At 42.9% G+C, this 22973-nt stretch overlaps 1 protein-coding gene across 2 annotated transcripts in view; it reads right to left on the reverse strand.

Moving 5' to 3' along the window:
- Atp8b1 (ATPase phospholipid transporting 8B1) overlaps nucleotides 1–22973 on the reverse strand; it is a 141258-nt gene that overhangs the window by 51687 nt on the left and 66598 nt on the right. For both annotated transcript variants that reach the window (XM_006254842.5, NM_001106140.1), the window contains 4 exons: nucleotides 7973–8070; nucleotides 5151–5264; nucleotides 3600–3698; nucleotides 3400–3461 (listed from right to left, as the gene is read on the reverse strand). In XM_006254842.5, coding sequence (XP_006254904.1) covers nucleotides 3400–3461; nucleotides 3600–3698; nucleotides 5151–5264; nucleotides 7973–8070 — 373 coding nt within the window. The remainder of the gene's footprint in view (nucleotides 1–3399; nucleotides 3462–3599; nucleotides 3699–5150; nucleotides 5265–7972; nucleotides 8071–22973) is intronic.

A 22973-nucleotide genomic window follows, 5' to 3' on the forward strand; every position in this document is an offset into this window, starting at 1 on the left:
AACCACGTGATTCCCCACAGGTCACCAAGAATCCCCACAGACTTTAACTCTCACAGGGGTCCTCGCCTTTAAATTCCACAGGGCACTCCCTGTCTAATGCATCAATGTGCGAAAGGCTTTAGACTGTAGTCCTCCGCCTCAAAGGCTTTCTTCATGCATCCAAAGGGTCTGCCAGCTCCCAGTTTTCTAAACCCCGGTTTGCTCTTCCCTAGGAAATCATGTAACTGAATGTGGGGGGTTACAACTTTTGACGACAGTAACAGATTTATGAGTATACAAAAAATCCCCTCAAAATTCAAGATCAAATGCTTAAGGAGCCTGAGGTGTTTCTGGGAGCGTTCATTCATGCTATGGTATGAAACTCCACTGAGGCCATGGTTCTGCCAATGAGCACTGGCTGGAACACGTCAGTCCAGGTTCAAGGGGATGACTGCTTGTTAATGACTGCGGGTGGGTTCATTGCACACATAAGTGGTTTCCGTTCTTATAGAGACACAACCGTTTAATTGTGGAAAACAAAGACTTCAATATTTCCTGCCATATTCTTCAGAAAGATAGTACATCTTTGTACTATATTATGCTAGAATGCTTGATTTTAAAAATTGCTGGAAGGGAATTATTGAGAATCAAATATGACGGGATGGAGAGATGGTTCAGTGGTTAAGAGCACTGCCTGCTCTTCCAGAGGTCCTGAGTTCAAATCCCAGCAACCACATGGTGGCTCACAACCATCTGTAATGGGATCTGATGCCTCTTACTATGTGTCTGAGAACAGTTACAGTGTACACATATAAATAAAATAAATAGATCTTCAAAAAACAAGAATCAAATATGACACATAAAGTATTATAATGAAAGTCATTACCTCATATGGTAACCCAAAAGATAATTTAAAAATTTGCTGCTTTTGAGTTGCTTACTTGAATTTTGTAAACAAAGAAAGAAAGAAAGAGCAGCAGCAAAACAAAAAAAAAATTATATAAGTTCTGGCTTGGGATGAGGATAGAATTTGCAACAGTCCCTGCAGTGGCTTTAAGCTTACTTCCGCCATTTGTCCTATGCATTTATGGTTCAGAGTTGCCAGCAATGAGGATTCAAAAATATCAAAATACTGGTCAGCTGAAGAGGGTTGAAGCTATTCTAAGTCCTGCCGGTCAAATGTTCATCGAAGACTTAATTCTTCACGTAAAAATAAACAGGCATAATCACTAGTATGAAAATGTACTTTTAGCCTTAATAAATGATCAAATTATATTAATATCAAATGTTCATCATAAAATAAAATTTTTAATGACTTATTATCAGACAATGATTGATTTGTATGCATATTTGGTACACCCAAGCTTTTATAAAAATTTCTCAGGCGAAAAAGGAGGCCTGGGTGGTGAAAGTTTCAGATACCCAGTAGTAATGGCCATGACAACCCTACAGTAACCAGTAAGCTGTTTCCTGAACACAGACATTTAACTACTATGTTGTCCACCCATGTGTTCACAAACAACAGAACACTGGATATTTAGGATCAAGTTTCTCCAATTTATAAGAATTTAAATTCCCAACTTTAAATGCAGAATTTTTAAAAATAAACTCAGCTTATCACTCAATAAAATGAAATTCCAAGGGCTCGAGATGTCACTTGGAGACACAGTGTAGGTTTAGGGTGTATAAGTTCCCTATTTCAAGCCTCAGCACCAAAAATAATAATAAAAGTAACAAACAGACAAATGAACAATGACGAACAAGACAGAAAGAAGAGAGACATTTATACTTTATTTTATATTATAATATTGCTTAAATTATGACTTAGAAATGTATGTGTTGATCCCAAATTACAAAGGGACACATCGGTAACTTTTACGTCCCAACTCTGGGAACATCAGAGGCCATTCTGTTGGGCTGACTGACCTGACAGTTTTCTTGGAGGAGGCTTCCGGGTCCTACCTCACTGACACCCCATGTTCATGTGTGCTTGATTTGTTGTTAAGACCTGCCAAATCCAAGGCCCTGCTGGAGATGTTCCTCAGCTCCAAGGTCAGTACAGCTGAGACCTTGTGCATGTGCATGTGTGTGTACATGTGTGTGTGCATGTGTGTTCATGTAGGCAACGTGTGCATGGTAGGCAAGCTCTCTACTCTGAGTTTTCCCCCTAGCTTCAGAGCTGCCCATTACCAGGGATGGCAAAGAATTCACTCCTCCCACCCCACCCCCTACCCCATTCACAATATTGACTCTAAGTGTTTCCTGAGGTAACTTCCAGCCCAGAATCCATTCATTTATTTACAAGGAGGAAAAAAAAAAAAACCTTTGTCAACATTTACAACTTGGTGGCATCTATTTTGAGCTAAACACAGTGGATATGTGGTTTTGGCTGTAAATCGAATTATTTTCCTAACTGTGGATACACTAGTCTTTTGAGTTGGGCTTTCATTCCTCTTTTTAGCACTTGACTTTGGAGTCCTTTCTTAAGGATCTTGCTCACAAAGCAACTCATTGCTGGTCTTTCAGTTGGTAGACTTGGCTAGAGTTGACTTTACTCTGTGTTCTTTGAACAGGAGTCTATTGAACTCTTTCTGCCTGTTAGATGTACCCTAAACAGTGAGGTGGGATGAACCTGGAGGTTAAATACCTACAAAAATAATTCTAATGCAATTCATATCATAAAGGGACGGGTATTAATGTTCTTTTGAAAGTGGAGGGGAGGAAGAAGTCACTTTAGATGGCAAATTAGGAAAGATATTGGGGGGCAGCCTGCATGAGCAAATCCATGAAGGCGATACATCTGAGTATGGTGGAGGCAGATACAGTGCACTGGAGGAAGCCGGCTATGTAAGAGTTGCATATTCTGGTAGAACAAGTCCAATAAACAACTACATATGTTCCAATCTGAGCACGTAATCACAGCCCTGAAGGAGGGGTGAATTTCTCTTTTTCAGGGATGACTCACTATTAAAATTTTAATGTACTCAGATTCAATCAATAAAGTACTTGCAATACAATCTTGAGGACCAGAGTTCGATCCCCAGAGTCCATGTGAAAAGCCAGGAATGCCAGAAAGTATATGCTTGTAATCCCAGGCTAGGGACGTGGAGATAGCCAGACCCCTGAGCTTGCTTCCCAGATAGACTAACTGAATTGGTGAGCCCCAGAAACTTGAGAGACATAGTTTCAAAAAGGAAAGTAGACGGCATCTGTGAAAAGATTCCCAACATTGACTTCTGGTACCCTGTGCACACACACTCATCCCCACATGTACCTGTGCACAGACTCACAGGAACACACACAGACACATACACATGAAGCTAATGGGCCATAGACTTCTAGGAGCTAACAGTTATTCCTCAATACACATCTAGACACATTTATACATGATATCTACATAGCTAAATGAAGAACAGGTACCTGCCGTCCTTAATGACTTCACATGTCCTGTTGTTGATTTCCTTGTCCATTTTATGGCGAGCCTTTGGAAGGAAGATGAGGAATTATTATTTGGATCATCTCGATATTTAAAATATCAATGACAAATGATAATGATCAATAATCAATGATCAATGATAAAATATCAAGGATAAGAAGAAAGTGGCTTGAGAAATCCTTACCACATCATCTACCAGGTCTTTGATTGCCGTGATGCCCAGCACCAGAAGTAGAGGTACAAGTGTGGTATACCATGCCAGGGTGGAGATTTGAGGAATTGCCTGAAAGAAACCGAAACGCTTGCATGTACACACACTCACACACGCAGGCACGCACACACGCACGCATGCACGCAAGCGTGTTCCCACCAAAGCATATCTAGCTTTAGGCAGCGGATAACAATAGGCAGTTGATATTAAGTTTGCTGATTCTGATGTCTATCACTGGCCAAGTCTATAGAGAACTGCAGTACACTGAGGAAAGGACATTTAATGGCCATCCTGCTGTCTCTAATTAAACATCAAAGGGAGTTCACATCCTAACTACTCCAAACTATTTTGTAAAAATTCAAAGTGGGTGAGGTTGGGAAGAAGCAGCCATTGACTCCGAGCAAGATGTGTTCAGCCAGTGGTTCCTGTGGTCCCACAATTAGACAAAAGATGGTAATATGAAGCAGACGGCTACTTCTGAAGGCAAATGATTAGGTAAAGCTCCTATCATAGTCTTTGTTCCTGGCCTAGGCAACAAAGGAAGCGCCATCTCATCAAGACAGCATCTCGGGTAGAATCATTGGCTGATCATTGGCCCATAGCTGGCTCTTTCAAATTAAGCTCCTGGGTCCAGCACTGTCCAGCTCTACATGTTCAGGATTTCAGACTTTGGGCAAGTTACTCTACCCCATTGTGCTTCAGCTCTTCTCTGCAAAATGAAGTGAGTGCTGGAATTTACCTCACAATCAGCCAATAGACAGGCAAACAACCCATTGCTATCACTTTAGTGGGCAATGCTGGATCTTATGCTAAAAGTAAGTGGGCTGCAGCCATATCATGAACATGTTTCTTCTTGAAGTAGGTGAAGGGAAAGGAGCCCACTGACCACAGAAAAACCTAATAGGACTTGAAGTACACCTCTATACTTGCCCAGCAACACACCCTTTTCTGACCGAGTTATCAGGTCCTTTCCCCACATCTGTTGAATATTCACTTCTTTGTGTCTTTTCTATCTTTTCTATACTCTCTGCCCCACAAGTCCTACACCCCTCTCAGACACACATGCTACTATATTTTAAGGCTTTATTAGTAAATCCCAGTGAATTGGATGTTTTCTAGTCCAACCCTGTGATAAAGCATCGGATAAAGCCAACAGACTATGTTATCTTTATAACCCACTTATCATTAGGTACTAAAGGTTGATTGTAAGCACTAACTGAATCGTGTAGAGCCCCTTGATGATAATAACCATTTCTACACAGATAAAAGTCTAACACTCCAGATAAGGACTCCTTGACTTAAAACAAAAGTGCTTCGTTTCTAATATAAAACCAACTCACAAAAAAGGACTAAGAAGATTTATGAACAAAAGTACCCTTATGGAAAAACAGGTGACTAAGTTAAAAAGAAAAGACAAACACAAACAACAATAACAACAACGATAACAACCCTGGGACTGTCTACTTGCTGCCTGCCTTCAGCACCCGTCACTGACAACAGAGTCAAGGCCTCAAAGAGCTTTACCTGCAAGATCAGGAGGATCAGGAAATAGAAGTTGGCTGCCCTCTTAAATTGCTCAAACAAATTCATGGGTAGAAAGGTCAGTGCATTGTACTTGTATGTTTTAATTGCATTACTCTGTTGGAACACAAAACCAAACCAAACAATTAGTTATTGTAAATGATGCCATATACCAAGTCCACCCACCTATACAAGTCGCTATTTCCCATAGCTTGTCAAAGCCCAGGGCCATAATTCTAGTTGCTCGGTTTTTAATTCTAGACACGTTTGGAATAATTTTACAGTCTAAATCACAAGACACAGACACCAGCCTGTGACCATATGGATCCTGCATCACATTTTTTTTGTCCCATTGTACCTTTTAGAACTTGGGGCAAAGATAGATGCCAACAAGAACAGAGCAGGTTAAGTACCTTTTATTAAGGTATGATAAAAGCCACTGAATCAGAAAGAGCAAAAATATGTTTCTTATAGATTGATCATGTTCTTGGGAAGGAAGCCTAAGTCTAATACCCATTAACAAGCTCTTACTTGTCTATAGGTTAGCAGATAAAATAAGAATGATTTCACAGTGGATCAGGGTGAATTCTAAGCTAATGACTGGTCTCCTTAGAGCAATGGTCCTCAACCTGTGGGTCTCGACCCCTTTGGGAGGTGTAAACTGACCCTTTCACAGGGTTGCTGAAGACCATTGGAAAACACACGTATTTACATTACTATTGCAGGATATTTGATGTCACTGTGAACCCCAAGATTGTGTTATTTGCTGAAAAAAAAAAAAACCTGTTTCTAGTTAAGCTGTGGCTCTACCTTAGAACATTATCTGTAATCCCTCTGGCTGGAATACAGACACACCCTTATTTTACACCTTTAATCCCAAATGGTGGAGGTAAAGTTAGTTTGTAGAGGGAGGTACTCATGTTTGAAAGTGATGTCTAATCGAGTGGAAAACAAAGTGATGGATCAGAGAAAGAGTTGACAGAGTAGGATATGCCCAACTCACAAGAAGAGAGAGGACAGGAAGCTACTAAGAAGGCAGTACAGAGAGAGAGAGAGAGAGAGAGAGAGAGAGAGAGAGAGAGAGAGAGAGAGAGAGAGAGAGAGAGAGAGAGAGAGAGAGAGAAAGGAAAAAGAGAGGGGAGGCAGTTTTGTCAGTAGAGTTTTACAGAGGCAGGTTGAAGAGAAAACAAGCTAGACACAGGTAAAGACAGAACAAGCCAGTGAATGAGAAAGGAGGCAGAAGATTAGAACAGATTGCCAAGCAGAACAAAAAGTCAGAGGCTGAGAGAGAAGCCAGATTGAGTCAGTCAGCTTGGAGAAGAGTTTGAGCCAAAATAGCTGAGTCGATTTGCCAGCCAGAGTTTAGAAAGAACTAGAAAGGGTGAGCTTATTCAGCAGCAAGTCTCAGAGGCTGAAAACTTTCTAGGCCTAGATTAGATTTTAAGGAGGCTAGAAGCTTCCAAGACAAGGCCTAGGTTAGCAGACTGAGGCAGAAACCCTTAGAGATGAAAATTACTACAAGAGAATGAAAGTTACTTTTACAGATTAGAATTTATAACAGTAGATAATTATAGTTATGAAGTAGCAACGAAAATAATTTTACAGTGGGAGGACACCATGATATAGGGAACTGTATTAAAGAGTTGCAGCATTAGGAAGGTTGAGAACCGTTGCCTGTAAGAAGGTGGGAGGAACTGGATTCAGAGATACATAGGAAGAAGACAGAAGATTGCATTGGACAGAGATTGGAGTGATGTGTTTTCAAGCCAAAGAATGCTAAGAATTGTGGGAAAGCACTAGATGTTGGGACAGGCATGGATCTGATTCTGAGATTCTTCATAAGGACCCTATCTTGTCAACCCCTTGACTCTGGACTTGCATGAGAGAAGAAAAAGGCTAAAATCTGGTACCAACCAGAGGAGGAATTTCTCCTAGAAAAGATTTCACAGTTACAACAGCTTGTCAGATCACTTGGTAGATCAAACTAGACCAACACAATGAGTGATAGGGTTGGTAACATACTGACAGGGACAACTTAGTTATGCATAACCCTCATCTTCTAGTTATCTTTCACCTCATGGGACAATCTAGAAGATGGACATGGAAAGTCATTGGACTGCTTTATTTGTTACTCTTCTCAATGTGGCCACACTGAATAAATTCCTTTCTCTGTTTTTAACTAACACTTGTCTATAATCTTGAGGGTTTCATGCTCCCAAGAACTGGAGTTATAATGGTCACGAGCTGCCTTGCGTGTGATGGGAACTGAACCATGGTCCTCTGCAAGAGCAGTAAGTACTCTTTTTTTTTTTTTCTTTTTTTCAGAGCTGGGGACCGAACTCAGGGCCTTGCGCTTGCTAGGCAAGTGCTCTACCACTGAGCTAAATCCCCAACCCCACAGTAAGTACTCTTAACCACTGAGCCATCTCTCTAACATAACACTTGTCCATATGCTTTATCATATATTAAAGGAAATAATCATTGTAGGTGAAAATATTCTTGATATCTTTAAGGCAGAGTCAACTCATGACTTTCAAAACGGGACTTCATTGATAATCATAATTTTCATAAGATATCTTGGCAAGAACCTTGCAGCCACACAGGGGAAGTTTCCAATGGACATAATTCTATTTTGTTTCGTCATACCTACCAACCTTCAGAGTAGTCAAACTCTAATTAAAACAACAGTCTATAGAATGAGGGAGGGTTATTAATAGACCCAAGTAAGTGGTTACCTAGATGGGAGGTACTGTTTGAAGTTGACAAGCATATCAGTGACTAGGCTAACCTGGAGTATCGTAAAAACATTTTTAGCATTAACTTACCGCATATTTGCTCTCCTTAATACAAAAGAACTTGGTGTTCATAAAATGAGGTTGTTCGTGGAACTTTCGATCATTTGCTTTGACTTGCCACGTGCAATCTTTAAAAGAGAAAGAAAAAAGAACTGTAAGTACAAACAAGGGTCACTGGGGAAGGAATCAAAGACAGGTCTATAGAGTAGGCCATAATCTATTTTATATATATATATATATATATATATATATATATATATATATATATATATATATATGATGGTCTCCTCAAAGAGGCCATTGAGATGCCAACAAGGAAGGAGGATAGCATGAAGTCATCTATGGAAGATAGAAATCTACAGTCATAGAGCCTGAAGTGGAACCTGTGATGGGCCATCTCAATTGTCAATTTGGGTCGACAATGAAGTCGAGAATCACATGAGACTCAGGGCTCTTGGCATGCCTGTGTGGAATTATCTTGATCACATTAACCAAGGTAGGAGGCCTATTCTAACTGTGAGCACACGGCATGGACTCGGGTCCTAACATAAAGAAGGAGAAGCGAGGAGCCAAACAGGTGTTCACCTCTAACTGCTTCCTGAATGAGTGTGGCTGCAATGTGAATGGCTGCCTCAACCTCCTACTGCCAGGCCTTCTCTGCCGAGATGGACTGTACCCTTGATCTGTGAGTCAATGTGAGTCCCCCTTTTCCCTTAAAGTCCCTTTGTTTAGGTATTTTATCTCAGCGACAGGAAAGATAAATGAGACAGATCCCAACCTCACAATCCTTGGGAAGAAGGAAACCTACCAACAGCTTGATCTCAGTCTTTCAGAGCAAGAGCCCACTAGAATACATGTCAGAGGTTTAAATTACAACTTGTAATCCTAGCAAGTGAACATGCAAGTTGAGACTTGACCAGCCACTCATGGAACATTAATGTTCTGAAAGAAAAATCTACCTCTAAACATGAACGAAAGAAAACCACCAAAGATCCAGAAGTTTACAACTATACTAAAATTTCAATCCCATTGCTTGTTTCTTTTTTTTTTTAAGATTTATTTTATGTATGTGAGTGCATTGTCACTGTCTTCAGACACACTAGAAGAGGGCATCAGATCCCATTACAGATGGTTGTGAGTCACCATGTGGTTGCTGGGATCTGAACTCAGGACCTCTGGAAGAGCAGTCGGTGCTCTTAACCTCTGAGCCATCTCTCTAGTCCCCATTGCTTGTTTCTAATGTTTAGTTTACATTGCTTTAAATATTCAGTGAATGAATAAATTGCAAAGAAGGGTATCGCCAACTAACCCCACACTTCTGAGTCATAATCTTGAATTGGCATTGCGCGTGCCTTTTCTTGGTGACCAGCCTGTCATCTTTCCAAGTTTATTTCATGCTGTTCTTATGTCTGAACTCCAGGGAACTTTAGAAAGTTCATAGTATCTCTTCTGCTTAGGGCAACAATTTCTTGTTTAACAGATGTCTCTTTAAACACCTACGTGCATCATCATGCTGTGCTGGCTAACTTGATTATCTCTAGGGTTGATGATGCCTGAGGCCAATGGCCCAGGTCCTTTCTTTAACACTGTATTTCCAACTCTGATGAAACACACACACACACACACACACACACACACATATATGCATATATAATATATATGTATATATATATATGCACACAACCTTATCTCCAACCAAAGTAGTCAGTTTTAATCATCAACTTGACACAATCTAGAATCAGCTATGAAGAGAGTTTCCATGAGGGATTGATAGATCAGTTTGGTCTATGGATATGTTTATAGGTAATTATCTTTATTAAGATTAATTGATGTGGGAAGAAGCTGTCTACTAGAGGTGTCTTCATTCCATGAATCTGAGTCTTGGACTGTATATGAATGGACAAAGGCATCTGAGTAACAAGCATACACACATCCATTTCTCTATGCTTTTGGCTGTGGATGTGATCTGGCTAGCTGTTTTAAGTTCCTGTCACCTTTAGTTTCCAGCTATGACGGATTGCAACCTGGAATTCTGAGCAAATATACATCCTTAATACCAAATAACTTTATATTGATAAAATGAGGTTGGCTGCAGAACTTTTAATCATTTGCTTTGACTTGCCATGCTCAATCTTTAAAAGGGAAAGAGAAAAAGTACATAGAAACCCAGGCCATTGATTTGTGTCAGAGTATTTTGATCCCAGCCATAGAAATAAAACTAAGACACCATCCTTCCCACCCTGTAAGCAATGTCACTCCTGGGCCTGCTTGTTGTGTAGGGTAGAGGTTCTTGGTCTCAAATCTATCCTGATCTCCCAGAAGTCTTTGTAGCTATAGGACCCTTCATCCCTTTGCTACAAATATAGACATGCCTATAGGTGACCACAGTTGGAATGGCCTAAATTCTGATCTGGTCCTTCATGGTAGCCTCATGAGATACACATATTTTCTCATGTTGCCCAAGATATCTTTCTACTCGTCTACAGGAATGCACAGATATACAGGAAGCTAGCCAGTGGCAAGCTTCTTAGATAGCTAATGTTTCTCATAGTCATGGCCAGAGGTCTTTTATAACCTTCAAGACATGGAATCTGGGTCATTCTGATATTGCTGGAGACTTGTGGCTGCCTCTCTCAGTGGCTTAGTCTTCCTCCACATAGCCAATGGCTGGGTCAGGCCAACAGCATGACTTCTAGCAATAGACTTGAAGACCATGTTCTTTTTTTTTTTTTAAAGATTTATTTATTTATTATATGTAAGTACACTGTAGCTGTCTTCAGACACACCAGAAGAGGGCATCAGATCTCATTACAGATGGTTGTAAGCCACCATGTGGTTGCTGGGAACTGAACTCAGGACCTTTGGAAGAACAGTCAGTTCTCTTAACCACTGAGCCATCTCTCCAGCCCGACCATGTTGTTTTTATGTTTCAGTTGTACACTGATCATGTCTGGTCTTTTGTTGGTATAGATAGCATTGCTCAGACACTGATGGCCGTATGACTTTAGCCATTCTTTTAGGGCCAACTCTAGCCATTCTTTTAGGGTCATGCCCTCTTTGGACATGTTGAACAAGCCAGTTCACAGTTCACTGACAGCTGTCCTTTGGCTACTCTGTCTTTGAATCTTGAAAATCACAATCCTTAGGTAGAAAGGTGTGAATGTCACTAGCCAGCACTTTTAAGTCATAGCTGCCCCAACCTAGACCCCATTTTATGGCAGCTGTTAACCTTTAAAGTCTTCTGTGACCTGTCCTTTATCAGTGCCACTCCCAAAGTACATAGATTATTCTATCTTCTATCTGCTGCCCCTTTGGGCAGGGCCACTCATAGGTCTTCAAGTGATGGAGTTGACTCTACCCTAGGGCAGAGGCAAACATAACATTTGGAGACATAGTGAATGAACACATTCTCATGAGGGTAGACAAAAATTAGACCTCCCTCCTTCATGCTTACCCTATCCTGTAGCTAAGCCATTCAGAGGGACAGCAGTGATCACACCTTATCATGGGTACTGTGTCCTCCTCTCTGCTCAGACTGGTTCCCAGGAGAACCTAGAACATTGCCAAGCTTGTCCTCGAATTCCTCTCATGTTCATGTGTCCTGAACATGGTAGCACCAACAGTATCTTCACAATGAACTGGAAATGCTAACTTCATAGTCCAGCTTGCTTCCTTTCTATATCAATTGGTGCCCTGTTGTTGAAACCTAGCACTCAGTGGACACATACACTCCAGGGACCTTCCTGCACAGAGATGACTTCACTTGGCAATAAGGCTGCATCTCCTGTATTTTGTCTAGTTCTTCCATACAGACTTCCACTGCCCTATACTATGTCAGTTTCATAGATAACACGTTCTATTTTATGTATGTGACAGGCATGGTGCCTAGTGATTAATATCTTATATCTCAGAACACTGAGTATTGGCAGGATTAGCAAGATGACTCTTAGCCTAAGACTTAGAATCTAGTTGGTCTATGGGATCTCCAAGTGTACCTGGTCCTCCACCTTGCTGTACTGGTTAGGCCCTCCTCTACATCACTCAAGAGCCAACTTGGGAAGGTCAGTTATGGGAACAGAATCGCCCTTTCTCTGTTACCATAGCATACAGCCATGCTTGTACCCCGACTAGGAAGTGCAGACGGCTTGTTGCCCTGAAAACTTAAAACACATGTCATCCGTTAGAAAGCCATCAGTTAGGAGTTAGGCCATAGGCGGCATCTGAGTTGTTCATCCACCTGCAGGGAGATGACTTTCTCTTGAGTGACACGCAGTGGGTGGGCTGAGGTTTGATGAAATGAACAATGAGTATGGCATGCTATTTTTGGGAGGGGAAACAGAGAAACAAAACCTCGAGACTAAGAAACCATAAGATGATCAATTGTATGACAATTATGAAAACCGGTGTGGTACTTATGAAAATACCTCATTTTCTTTTAAGCGATTCGCTTTCTATCTTCCTACTCCTTAGGAAACACAGATACTACTATAAGAGACCAAGCGCAGACTGCCGGAGAATGCAAATAACAAACTCGATTACATTTTTGAAGTCACAACACCCTTCCTGAGCGTTTCCTGGCGCGGTTGGCTGCCACTCACCGGGGAATTGTTAAGTGTTGTGTTATGACAAGTGTAAATGTTCCTGGCATCGCTCAAGCTGGGGAGCAGTTTCATCAAGAGGGAAAGTGGAAGTGGAAGCACAAAACAACCTGTGAGCTTTGATAAGATCTGCAATCAGAACACTTCTTTCCCACTCTAAGGAGAGCGCTAAAGGAGAGAAGCTAAAATAGAGGTTTCTTAGGACGCTCGTGAATCCATTCCGTGTTGAGGCAGTTTGCGATGGATCTGGGTTTTTATTTTTAAAAGACTTACTAATTTGTATTTTGTGTGTATTGGTGTTCACTTGCATGTATCTGCAATGCACCACATGGGTGCCTGGTGCCCTTAGAGGCTAGCAGGGCCCAGGGACGCCCTGAGATTGGAGTTACAGACAGTTGGAAACTGCCGTGTGCATGCTGGAGATTGAACCAGGGTCTGCAAGAGCAGCGTGCACTTAACTGCTGAGCCATCTGTCCAGCCCTTACTATTGTATTCTTCTTTAAGTCAGGGTCTTACTATTTAGTCCAAGCTGGCCAGAGGCTCATTAGTATCTGGCCTCAGCCTCCCACATGCTGGTTACAGTGGTATGTACTATATCCAGGGACATAAGGTTTTACGGTTTTACTTGAGCTCCTCGATTATTATGGGATGTGTCTTAGGCACCGGTAGACCTGAACACTGCTGAGAACATTGCCCTATGTTTCAGGAAGGGAAGAAAGTGGATGGGATACCCAGAGAAGAAGGAAAAGTTCAATGCGAAGGCCTGAAACCCAGTCCTAGAAACGCCCAGGAGGGCAGTCGCAGCAGTTACCAGGGATGCTGGGGCAGGAAGACTAAAAGTTAAGCCGGGGGCTAGGGAGGTGACTGAGCAGTTAGGAGCACTGGCTGTGCTTTCAGAGGAGCTGAGCTTGAGTTTAGTTCTCAGCATTTACACAATTGTTTCACAATCATCCGTAACTCTAATTCCAGGGAATCTGAAGTCACCGTCTGACCTCTGTGGGCACCAGGCACGCATGTGCTACGCATGCATACAGGCAGGCAGAACACCCATACACTTGAAATAAAATATTTTACATTTTTTTTAAGATTAAAAGTTATAGGCCAGCTAGCCCAGGCTATCCAGTGACGCCCTGTTTAAAAGGCAAAATGGAAAGCAGCCAGGCAGTGGTGGTGCATGCCTTTATTCCCAGCACCCAGGAGGCTGAGGCAGGTGGATCTTTGCCAGTTTGAAACTAACCTGGTCTACAGAGCAAGTTCCAGAACAGCCCATCTACACAGAAAAACTGTGTCTCGACAAACCGAAGCCAAGCCAAATTAAACCGAACCAATCAATCAACCCAACAAACAAACAAAACCTCGAAGCAAGCAAAACCAAACCAGCAAAAGACCCAAGGAGGAAAGGACAAGGCATTCTGTGAATGAGCTGAACGTGAGTTTTCCTGCCTTCCCCTGGTGTGTCAGTTCCAGCCCTACCCCAACCTTACCAGCTTCCTAAATTCCCTTCTAGAATGACGATCTGAGCAGGTGGTTCCGGAACTTGGCCCCATCCCTAATACCCTCCTCCCCCAGTCTGTTTTCATTTGGAAGCCTTAAACAAAGGGCAGCTTCTAACTCCATGTAGAAGCAATGAGGGTTGCCAGGACCACTTTGGTCTATTTTACATATGTGACAATACCCTGAGGTGCCTAGAGAAACTGCCCAGCATGTCTGTCTGTATCTGAGGTTTAGCCACAAGAACCCCTCAACTCTGCCTCAGAAAGCTTCCCATAGTCAGGGCTCCTGTTTGGCCTGTATGGACAGGGAAAATGGTGTCTTTTCATCTTTGAAGATGTGGATAGTGTTACCACCAAAGACCATAAAAAGATCTGAAGACGGTGGTCCACGGTCAAATCTACATACAGAAAACACTTGAAACACCTCTCTTCCAATACTCTTAATAAATAAATATGTTTATTTATGCTAGCCTTTGCAAAATTAACATGACTATGAGAATTTAGCAAAAATAATCAGAGATGTGCTCAGAGATTAAAAGCACTATCTGAGGTGCTGGAGAAATGGATCACCAGTTAAGAACATTAGCTGTTCTTCCAGAGGATCCAGGTTCAATTCTCAGCACGTACATGGCAGCCCACAACTGTCTGTTATTCTAGTTCCGGCGATATATCACCTCACACAGGCATAAATATATGCAGTCAAAATACTAATATACCCAGAGACATATATACATGCAGGCAAAACACCATATAAGTACATAAAAGTAAATTAATCTTTAAAAAAAAAAAAAGAGCACTTGTTGCTCTTGCAAAGGACCTGAGATTGGTCCCCGGCACCCATAGGTGGCTTACAATCATCTGTAACTCCAGTTCTAAGTGATCTGATGACCTCTTCTGACTTTGTAGGTACTGAATGAACACAGAACACAGTGCACATACATACATGCAAGTTCATATACTCATACATATAAAATAAAAAAATCAGAGAACATTTATTAATGTGGTTTGAAATACTGCATTAATGTGCTTTCCTTTGGGAAGACTAGCCAAGCAGCCTTTGGAGGAATTCACCTTTTGGATATATTTTACTATACAGTTACACTACAATCATAATTTGCATTCCAAGAATGCATCTTGTTTCATTTTCTAGAAGAGGGATAAATTTACCAATAACACCAAAATATATCTTTAACATAGGGCTCTGTAGTTGGATACTAGAAAGATCATCAACAAACCAACCAGGTACATGTCTGGGATGCGTGTGACATCAGCCACACCTGGATCAGTGTCACTCCACTCTGGTAAACGCTTGTTGTCATTGCCACATCTATGCACAGCTACGTGATGTGCAGAGCGTTCCCACTGATGCCCAGTGCTTTGATCAGTACCATCTGGCAAAAGAAGCAACATAGCCTTGTCCCTGTCCTCTGTGCTGCTTTCAATTCTCATTTACAAAGCCACCAACAACCAAAAGCCTGGATTGGTTGGTACAAGCTATGATCAACTTAGGAGACTAGACAAATCAGAAGCCTAGAATCATAATATTAAAAGAAGATGACCAACCACCCCAGAGAGACATGGGTACAGGACATAGGTAGGCAAGTCCCCTGTGCACACACACCACATACCGCACATATATACATACATGTCACAATACATATACAAACCACATATGTACCACATACATACACCATGCACATAAACCCCCCCCCCCCACACACACACAGAGACAGTTCTTTCATGGGAGAAAAGATACTGAAGACCCACTGTTCATAGAGGTAGCATTTGTTTTATCTAATAATGCTAAAATTCTGGCAAAGAATCTCATGATTCTCTGAGTTAAAAAAAAAATGGGTTCCTATGGAAAGCCTCTGTGGAGAGCACTTTGACCATGTCTCAGAATTTGATACCCAGTGCACTGAGGGGTACTCTGACTTCTGGAGGTAATCCTCCATGCATGGGAATACTTCTCTGCAGTAGGGAGCTGGCCATAAAGAGCTTCTTGGATACAGTCATGTTTCCCAAGGTTTAGGAATAAGCAAAACGCCTACTAGGAGCAGTTGGTTAAACATTCACATACTGAAAGCCTAAGTTGAGAGAGAAAAAAATAAAACAAATGAGGTGGCTTTGCATGGATAGTAGGGAAATATCCTTTATCATGTGACCAACTGACAAAGGCTGTTACTAGTGACTATTATCCTGGGCTTTCAGCTACAAGAGGCACAGAAGCAATATGTGGCATGACTGCATACACACACATGTCCCTGGGGACACAGAGCAAGAGGTATGTAAGGGTTTGTGCATATCCATATGTGCGCCATATACCTCTCAAGGATCTATGAGGAACTAGTAAGAGCAATTCAGAAAAGGAAAATTCGTGGCTGAGGAAGAGCTAGGGAGGGGAGACTTTATTTTCACTCGCTATGCATGCAAATTAGATTGATTTGCATAATTATAACAATATGATTATGATTCTATTACTTCTTTCAATTTATATGGCCATGGAAATAAGTATAAATATACCTTAAAATATTTTGAATGAGACTATATAGTGTATGGATCTATATGAGTAAACACAAAGTTCAAAAGCAAGCAGGACTAAACTGTGGTATTTAAGGAATTGGACTCAGATAGCAAAACAATAAAGAAAAGAAGTTGTGGCTATGAAATTAAAGATGAGGACAAAGGTGACTGCCACCAAGCATGACCACACAAGTTTGATCCCCAGGCCCATATGGTGGAAGAAGAGAAGCGACTCCTACAAGTTGTCCTCTGACTGCCACTTGTGGGCCAAGGTACACATGCACTCACACACACACACACACACACACACACACACACACACACAGACACACAGAATCACATACCCATATGCCATCCTTATATACATAGACAGACAGACAGACAGACAGACACACACAGAGAATCACATGCCAATATGCCATCCTTATATAAACAGACAGACAGACACACACACAGAATCACATACCCATATACTGTCCTTATATACATAGACAGACAGACAGATAGACAGACACACACACACACACACACAAACAAATAAATAAAAATGTAAGGAATACGTTTTAAAGAAAAGAGGGATGACGGCTTCCCTCAAGCAAGCAGGGAGGGAAGAAATGAAAGTCCTCCAGGCTATCAGCCATGTATGCATTCATGCTTGACATGGGGACAGTTCCACGTGTTCATGAAATAACTATTTTGCCAGGTGATTGCATTCTCTGCAGTATTCAGGGTTGCAAAATACTCGTAAAAGAAAGACACCAAAGCCAGATGTGCCTTAGATGAGTTGGCCTGTAATTCCAGCACTCAAAAGGCAGAGGCAGAGGCAGAGGCAGAGGCAGAGGCAGAGGCAGAGGGATGGCTGCAGGTTTAGTCTAACCGGTCTATCTATTTAGCATGTTCCTGGCTCATCAGGGCTACACAGTAACATCTTGTCTCAAAACAGAAAGCACACACACACACACACACACACACACACACACACACACACACACACACACACACACAAATAACCCAAATTAAAAAATAAGAGAGAACTAAAATGGAAGAAAGACAGACAGGCCAGAAGAAAGCTGAAAGGGGAAGTAGAGGCAGGAGGGAAGAAGCGCTGTGCTCTGACGGCCAGCCTAACGGGCACACCCAATGGAAGTCACCTCAATGAAAACTGTAGCAGTACCACCAGCCACATCTTCTGAAGGGCTCTGACATGTGCCTGGGAGGGAGTCAAGCTGACCCCGGGTAGGAGATGGGGGAATTAAGAGATGTCAGCCCATCCTTCCTAAGTCATCGGGAAGACTCCAGCCCACCTCAGGTCTCTCAGCCCACCTAGGCTGCATCCTTCCACTCTGGTATAGGTCTAGCATTGGGACTGCTTTGCCACCAGGCTACAACGGGAGGAACGGAAGATGCCCATTAGCTCCTAGAAGGAGCCTCAGGGAAGGAGTAGAACTTGTGTCCCCACATGATGGCTTCTACTTTTCCTAAAATTAGGCTCACCTTTATCTACAACCACAGTCTCCGAAATTGTAAGATTGGCAAAGAGCTGAAGTAATGACAACAGCATTGAGTCTAGAGCAAGGGTTCCGGATTACCACCAGCATCACATGGGCACTTGTTAGAAATGCCAGTCCTTAGGTCCCACTCCAAAGCTATGGCAGAAACTGCAGATGGAGTTCAGTGCTTTGCTCTCACAAACCATCTATGTGAATCCCCTGTACATGCAAATTCAGAATGTGTAGATTTGGAGTAAGACAGATAGGAAAACCTTCCAAAGAGAAACATCTGTGGATCAAGCTTAACTTCACCCTCCAGAAACCCAACTGTCCAGTCAGAGTAGGAAACACAGAGACACCCAAACACATCGAGACAGTCATGTACTAGATAGTGGTGGACACTTGGTGCCGTGGGAAGTCTAATCCAGCCAGGGTGTGGCGGATTAGAGAATGTGTTTGAGCAGACACTCCTTGTATGGGCTATTGTGTTTCTGGTTTTGCTTTTGGCTTTTGTGGGTCTTTCCACAGTGGCCGGGTTAACTATGAATTTATCATCCTTCCATCTTACCCTCTGGACTTCATGAGCCACTGCCCAGGTTTCCATGATTCTTAGAAGCTCATAATTATGCTAGCAAAGGAACAGGAGGAATGTCTAAGGCTTTTTCAGGGAAACAGGATGTTATTAACAAGAACATTAAACTGGAACGGCCTGGATCACACTGGAAAAGCTGGGCACTACAGGGCCACAGGGTGACTCCCAGGAGGAATAGGCAACCAGATAGGAACCCCATGGCAAGACATCTATCAGAGGGCCTCAGAGGGCAAACTGGCATGGTCCAGATGAACTTTCCATCAGTCATACAAACAGTAAGGATGTAGTTGAAGGGAACAAGACCAGTGGTGGGGACCAGGATCATCATTAATGGTAGCATGAACAACAGCCCACCAGAGCTTAGAGAGGTAACAGCTTCAAGAGTTATCTTGCTCTTTGTGCAATGAAGGCAAAATAAAAAGTAAAAATGGGGGAAAAATTACCCAAGGACAAACTAGTCTCACAAGCCTGACCAGCATGTAGCCTTAGAAAGATGGCCCAACACAAGATCCTACAGTCAAACATTAAAGCATTATGCAGTTCACGTAATGTAGTTCATGGTGTATGTGTGTATGTGCACACGTGTGCACGCACACGATGCACAGTTTTCCAGCATGACCTTTGGTGTTGATGTTGTGATGTTGTCTATGGCCACACTGTTCTGAACATCGCTCAATCCTGTATGACTTCAGAAGCTAAGCTGGGTCAGACATGGTTAGCGTTTGAATGGGAGATGACAATGTCAAGTTGCAATGTCAAAGAGTTAGATATACATGGGACAAGTGAGACATCTCAACAGGTAAAGGCCCTGTTCTGATGGCCTGAGTTTTATCCCAGGGCCCACAGGTGGAAGGGAAAAACTAACTCCCACAAGTTGTCCTCTGACTTATACACACACATTGTGATGGTTTTTATATGCTCGACCCAGGCCGTGGCATAATCAGGTGTGGCCTGTTGGAGTAGATGTGTCACTGTGGGTGTGGGATTTAAGACCCTCATCCTAGCTGTCTGGAAGCCAGTATTCTGCTGGCAGCCTTCAGATGAAGATGTAGAACTCTCAGCTCCTTCTGCACCATGTCTGCCTGGATGCTGCCATGTTCCTGCCTTGATGAACTTCTGAACCTGTAAGCCAGCCCCAACTAAATGTTGTTTATGTAAGAGTTGCCTTGGTCATGGTGTCTGTTCACAGCAGTAAACCCTAACTAAGACACACATTAATAAACACATAGACACACAAATAGATAGTTTTTTTTTTTTAAAGAAAAGGACATGTCTGATAGAGTGTGGGAGATGGGTCTACATGAGGGGTTGTAGTGAACTGAAAATATCCATGAGACCTGTGAATGGGTATGCCCATTGAGGATGGCGGGCACAGATCAGAGGCACAGATGTGTTGCTGAGGGTGGGAGTGATGGAGGAGAAGGTTCTTGTCTCTGCCTTAGAAAAGAAGAAGGTTCAGAGAGGGTCTTCGTTTTCCTATAATTAACGAAGTTGCTCAGAATGAGAACTGTGAAGGGAAGAGCTATGGTCATTAAGACTGACCGACAACTTGACAAGCCCTAGAATCAAGCAGGAGACACATTTCTGCACATCTCTGTGAGGGGATTTCTGGATGGGGTTAATGGAAGTGCGAAACGTCACTTTAAATGTGTCATGTCACAGGCCGGTCTCAGATGGCATAAGAAGGCTAAAACTGTCTGAGACCAGTTCTCCTCTGTCTCCTTTATGATTGTGGGTGCACGTGAACAGCTGCCTCACACGCCAACAGCCCTGCCTTCCCTGCCGTACGTAATAAACCACTCCTCCCTTATGTTGCCTTGTGTCCAGTATTTAGTCACAGCAATGAGAAAAGTCAGAAAAACCCCTGAGAAGTGGGAAATAATAGAACTGTCAGTGGGCTCAAGAATGAATCATGCCCATTTGCTTGATTTGACTGTTGCCATTAATTAATTAATTAATTGCAATAATTGATAGATTGAAGGCAAAGAAAAAAAAAACCCAGATGTTGTTCTTTGCTGCTGGAGGAAGAAAAAAGAGTGGAGGAAGGGGAGGGATGAAGGAGAAAGGAGGAAGGAGAAGGAGGAGGAGGAGGTGGTGAGGAAGAGGCAGGGGAAGAGGAGGAGGAACAGTAGCAGCCAATCCGCACTTGGGCACTCCAGGTGTGAGTAGCTGCATCCTCTGGGACCTGGTGAGGGATGCAGGCTCTGCCGTAGCCCAGACTTACAGCACAAGGGTCTCCAGATGGGTCCCCATACTCCGAGACTCCCAGGAGCACAGCTTCATACCCAGAGCATTCCCAAGAGGAAGGAGTCCTTCCAGACCTGATGTTCTACGCAGCGTGTATAACTTTAGCTTATCTGGGGCAGGCCAGATAATCTGAATCTGACTTGTAGGTGAGTTTGAGGTGGAAAACCTCTCATTAAAGTGATACTTCTTAGCGGGTTTGAAGGCTCCTTTTTTTTGACATTTTAAAAATTAATAATTTTTTTATTTATTCACTTTATATCCCATTCACTGCCCCCTTCCAGGTCACTCTCTCCCACAATCCTTACTCCCTCCTCTGGCACATCAAGTCTTTGCGAGGCTTGGTGCATCCTCTTCCACTGAGGCCAGAATAGACAACCCAGCTAGAAGAACATATCCTACATAGAGGCAACAGCTTTCGGGGTACCGTACCCCATTCCAGTTGTTGAAGATCCTAATGAAGCCTGAGCTGCACATCTGCTACATATGAGTGGGGAGGCCTAGCCTAGATGTGCTCTTTAGTTGGTGGTTCAGTCTCTGAGAGTCCCAAGGGTCCAGGATAGTTGACTCTGTTGAGGCAGAAGGAGAGAGGGAACGGGGTAGAAGAGGGGATGGGGATAGAGGGGTTCATGATGAGGTATGGGGAAGGACAGGAGAGATAGCTAGATGGCTATGAGAATGAATGGAAATCTGCAACTGACTGGGGTTAGGAAGTGGGGGGTGGGGGATGGCATCTCCAGGATGTGACAGAGCTGGATAAGGGAGGCACCCCAGAATTAATGGGGTGACCTTAGCCGTGACTCATAATACTGGGGATATGGAACCTGAAGAGACCACGTCCTATAGCCAGGCCAGGAACCCCAATGGAGCAAGAGTAACACCAACTCACCCACAAACCTTTCAACCCAAATGTTATCCTGTCTACAAGAAAAGCAGAGATGGGGGATGGAGCAGAAACTGAGGGAATGACCAACCAATAACTGGCCCAACTTGAGACCCATCCTATGGGCAAGCGCCCATCCCTGACACTATTAATGATACCGCTGTGCTTGCAGACAGGAGTCTAGCATGACTGTCCTGTGAGAGGCTCCACCCAAGCAGCTGACTCAGACAGATGCGGAAACCCATAGCCAAACATTGGATGGAGTTTGAGGACTCTATGGAAGAATGGTGTGGGGGAGAAGGACTGCAACCCTGAAGGGGATAGGAACTCCCCAGGAAGGCCGACAGAGTCAACTAACCAGGTCTGAAGGCTTTTGAAAGGCCCTCTGGGATTCTTCAGAAGGGAGCAGCCAGATGGTCCCTCTTTCTAATTAGTGCTCCAGTGTTGCTGCCTGGAGTGTTCAGTCAACAGTCTGCAGGGAGATGAGATGAGCTATTGTACTGAGTTGAGGAAGAATCCAGCCCTACTGCATCTTAATGTCTCTAGGGAGTGAGGTAGGCATCTAGAAGGTTTCTATGCTCCACAGATGGGTGTGACACACAGATGGCCTTGAGAGTCCCTGTTAGTGCAAGGGCCAGTGCCTTCCTAACATTTAAAGTCTGTTATTGTTGTTGTTTGTTTTTGATACCAGGGCTCACATAGCACAGGCTATCCTTGCACTTGCTATGTAGCCAAGGATGACCTTGAAGTGCTGATTCTTCTGTCTTTGTTTCTCAAGCGCTGAGACTACAGGGCGCACCACCACTGCCTGATTTATACAACACTAAGGGTTGAATTCGGGGTTCCCTGCACGCTAAACAAGTATTCTACCAACTGAGCTATATGTTCCCTAGGCCTGAAATCTGATTTAGAGGCTCTAAACTTGTAGGGAGAAAAACATCAGCTGCATTAGGTCTCTATGAACAGGAGCTTCATACTCTAGGCTAGGTAGTAAATTACAGTGTCAGAACGCAATGTCGGAGAAACAAGAGACTTCCCCATTCTCATTACTTGTCTCCTATAGAAGGGACACTCTACCCTTAAGCTCCATTTTACAAGTCGCTGGTCATGTTGGTTTACCCACGATGAAAAAAGGAAAATCAAATACAACATGAAGTTTCCACACAGGAATGTACTACAACTCTGTGTTTAATTTAGTACATTTCTGC

Source organism: Rattus norvegicus, chromosome 18, assembly GCF_036323735.1.
Source record: "Rattus norvegicus strain BN/NHsdMcwi chromosome 18, GRCr8, whole genome shotgun sequence".
Classification (NCBI taxonomy): domain Eukaryota; kingdom Metazoa; phylum Chordata; class Mammalia; order Rodentia; family Muridae; genus Rattus; species Rattus norvegicus.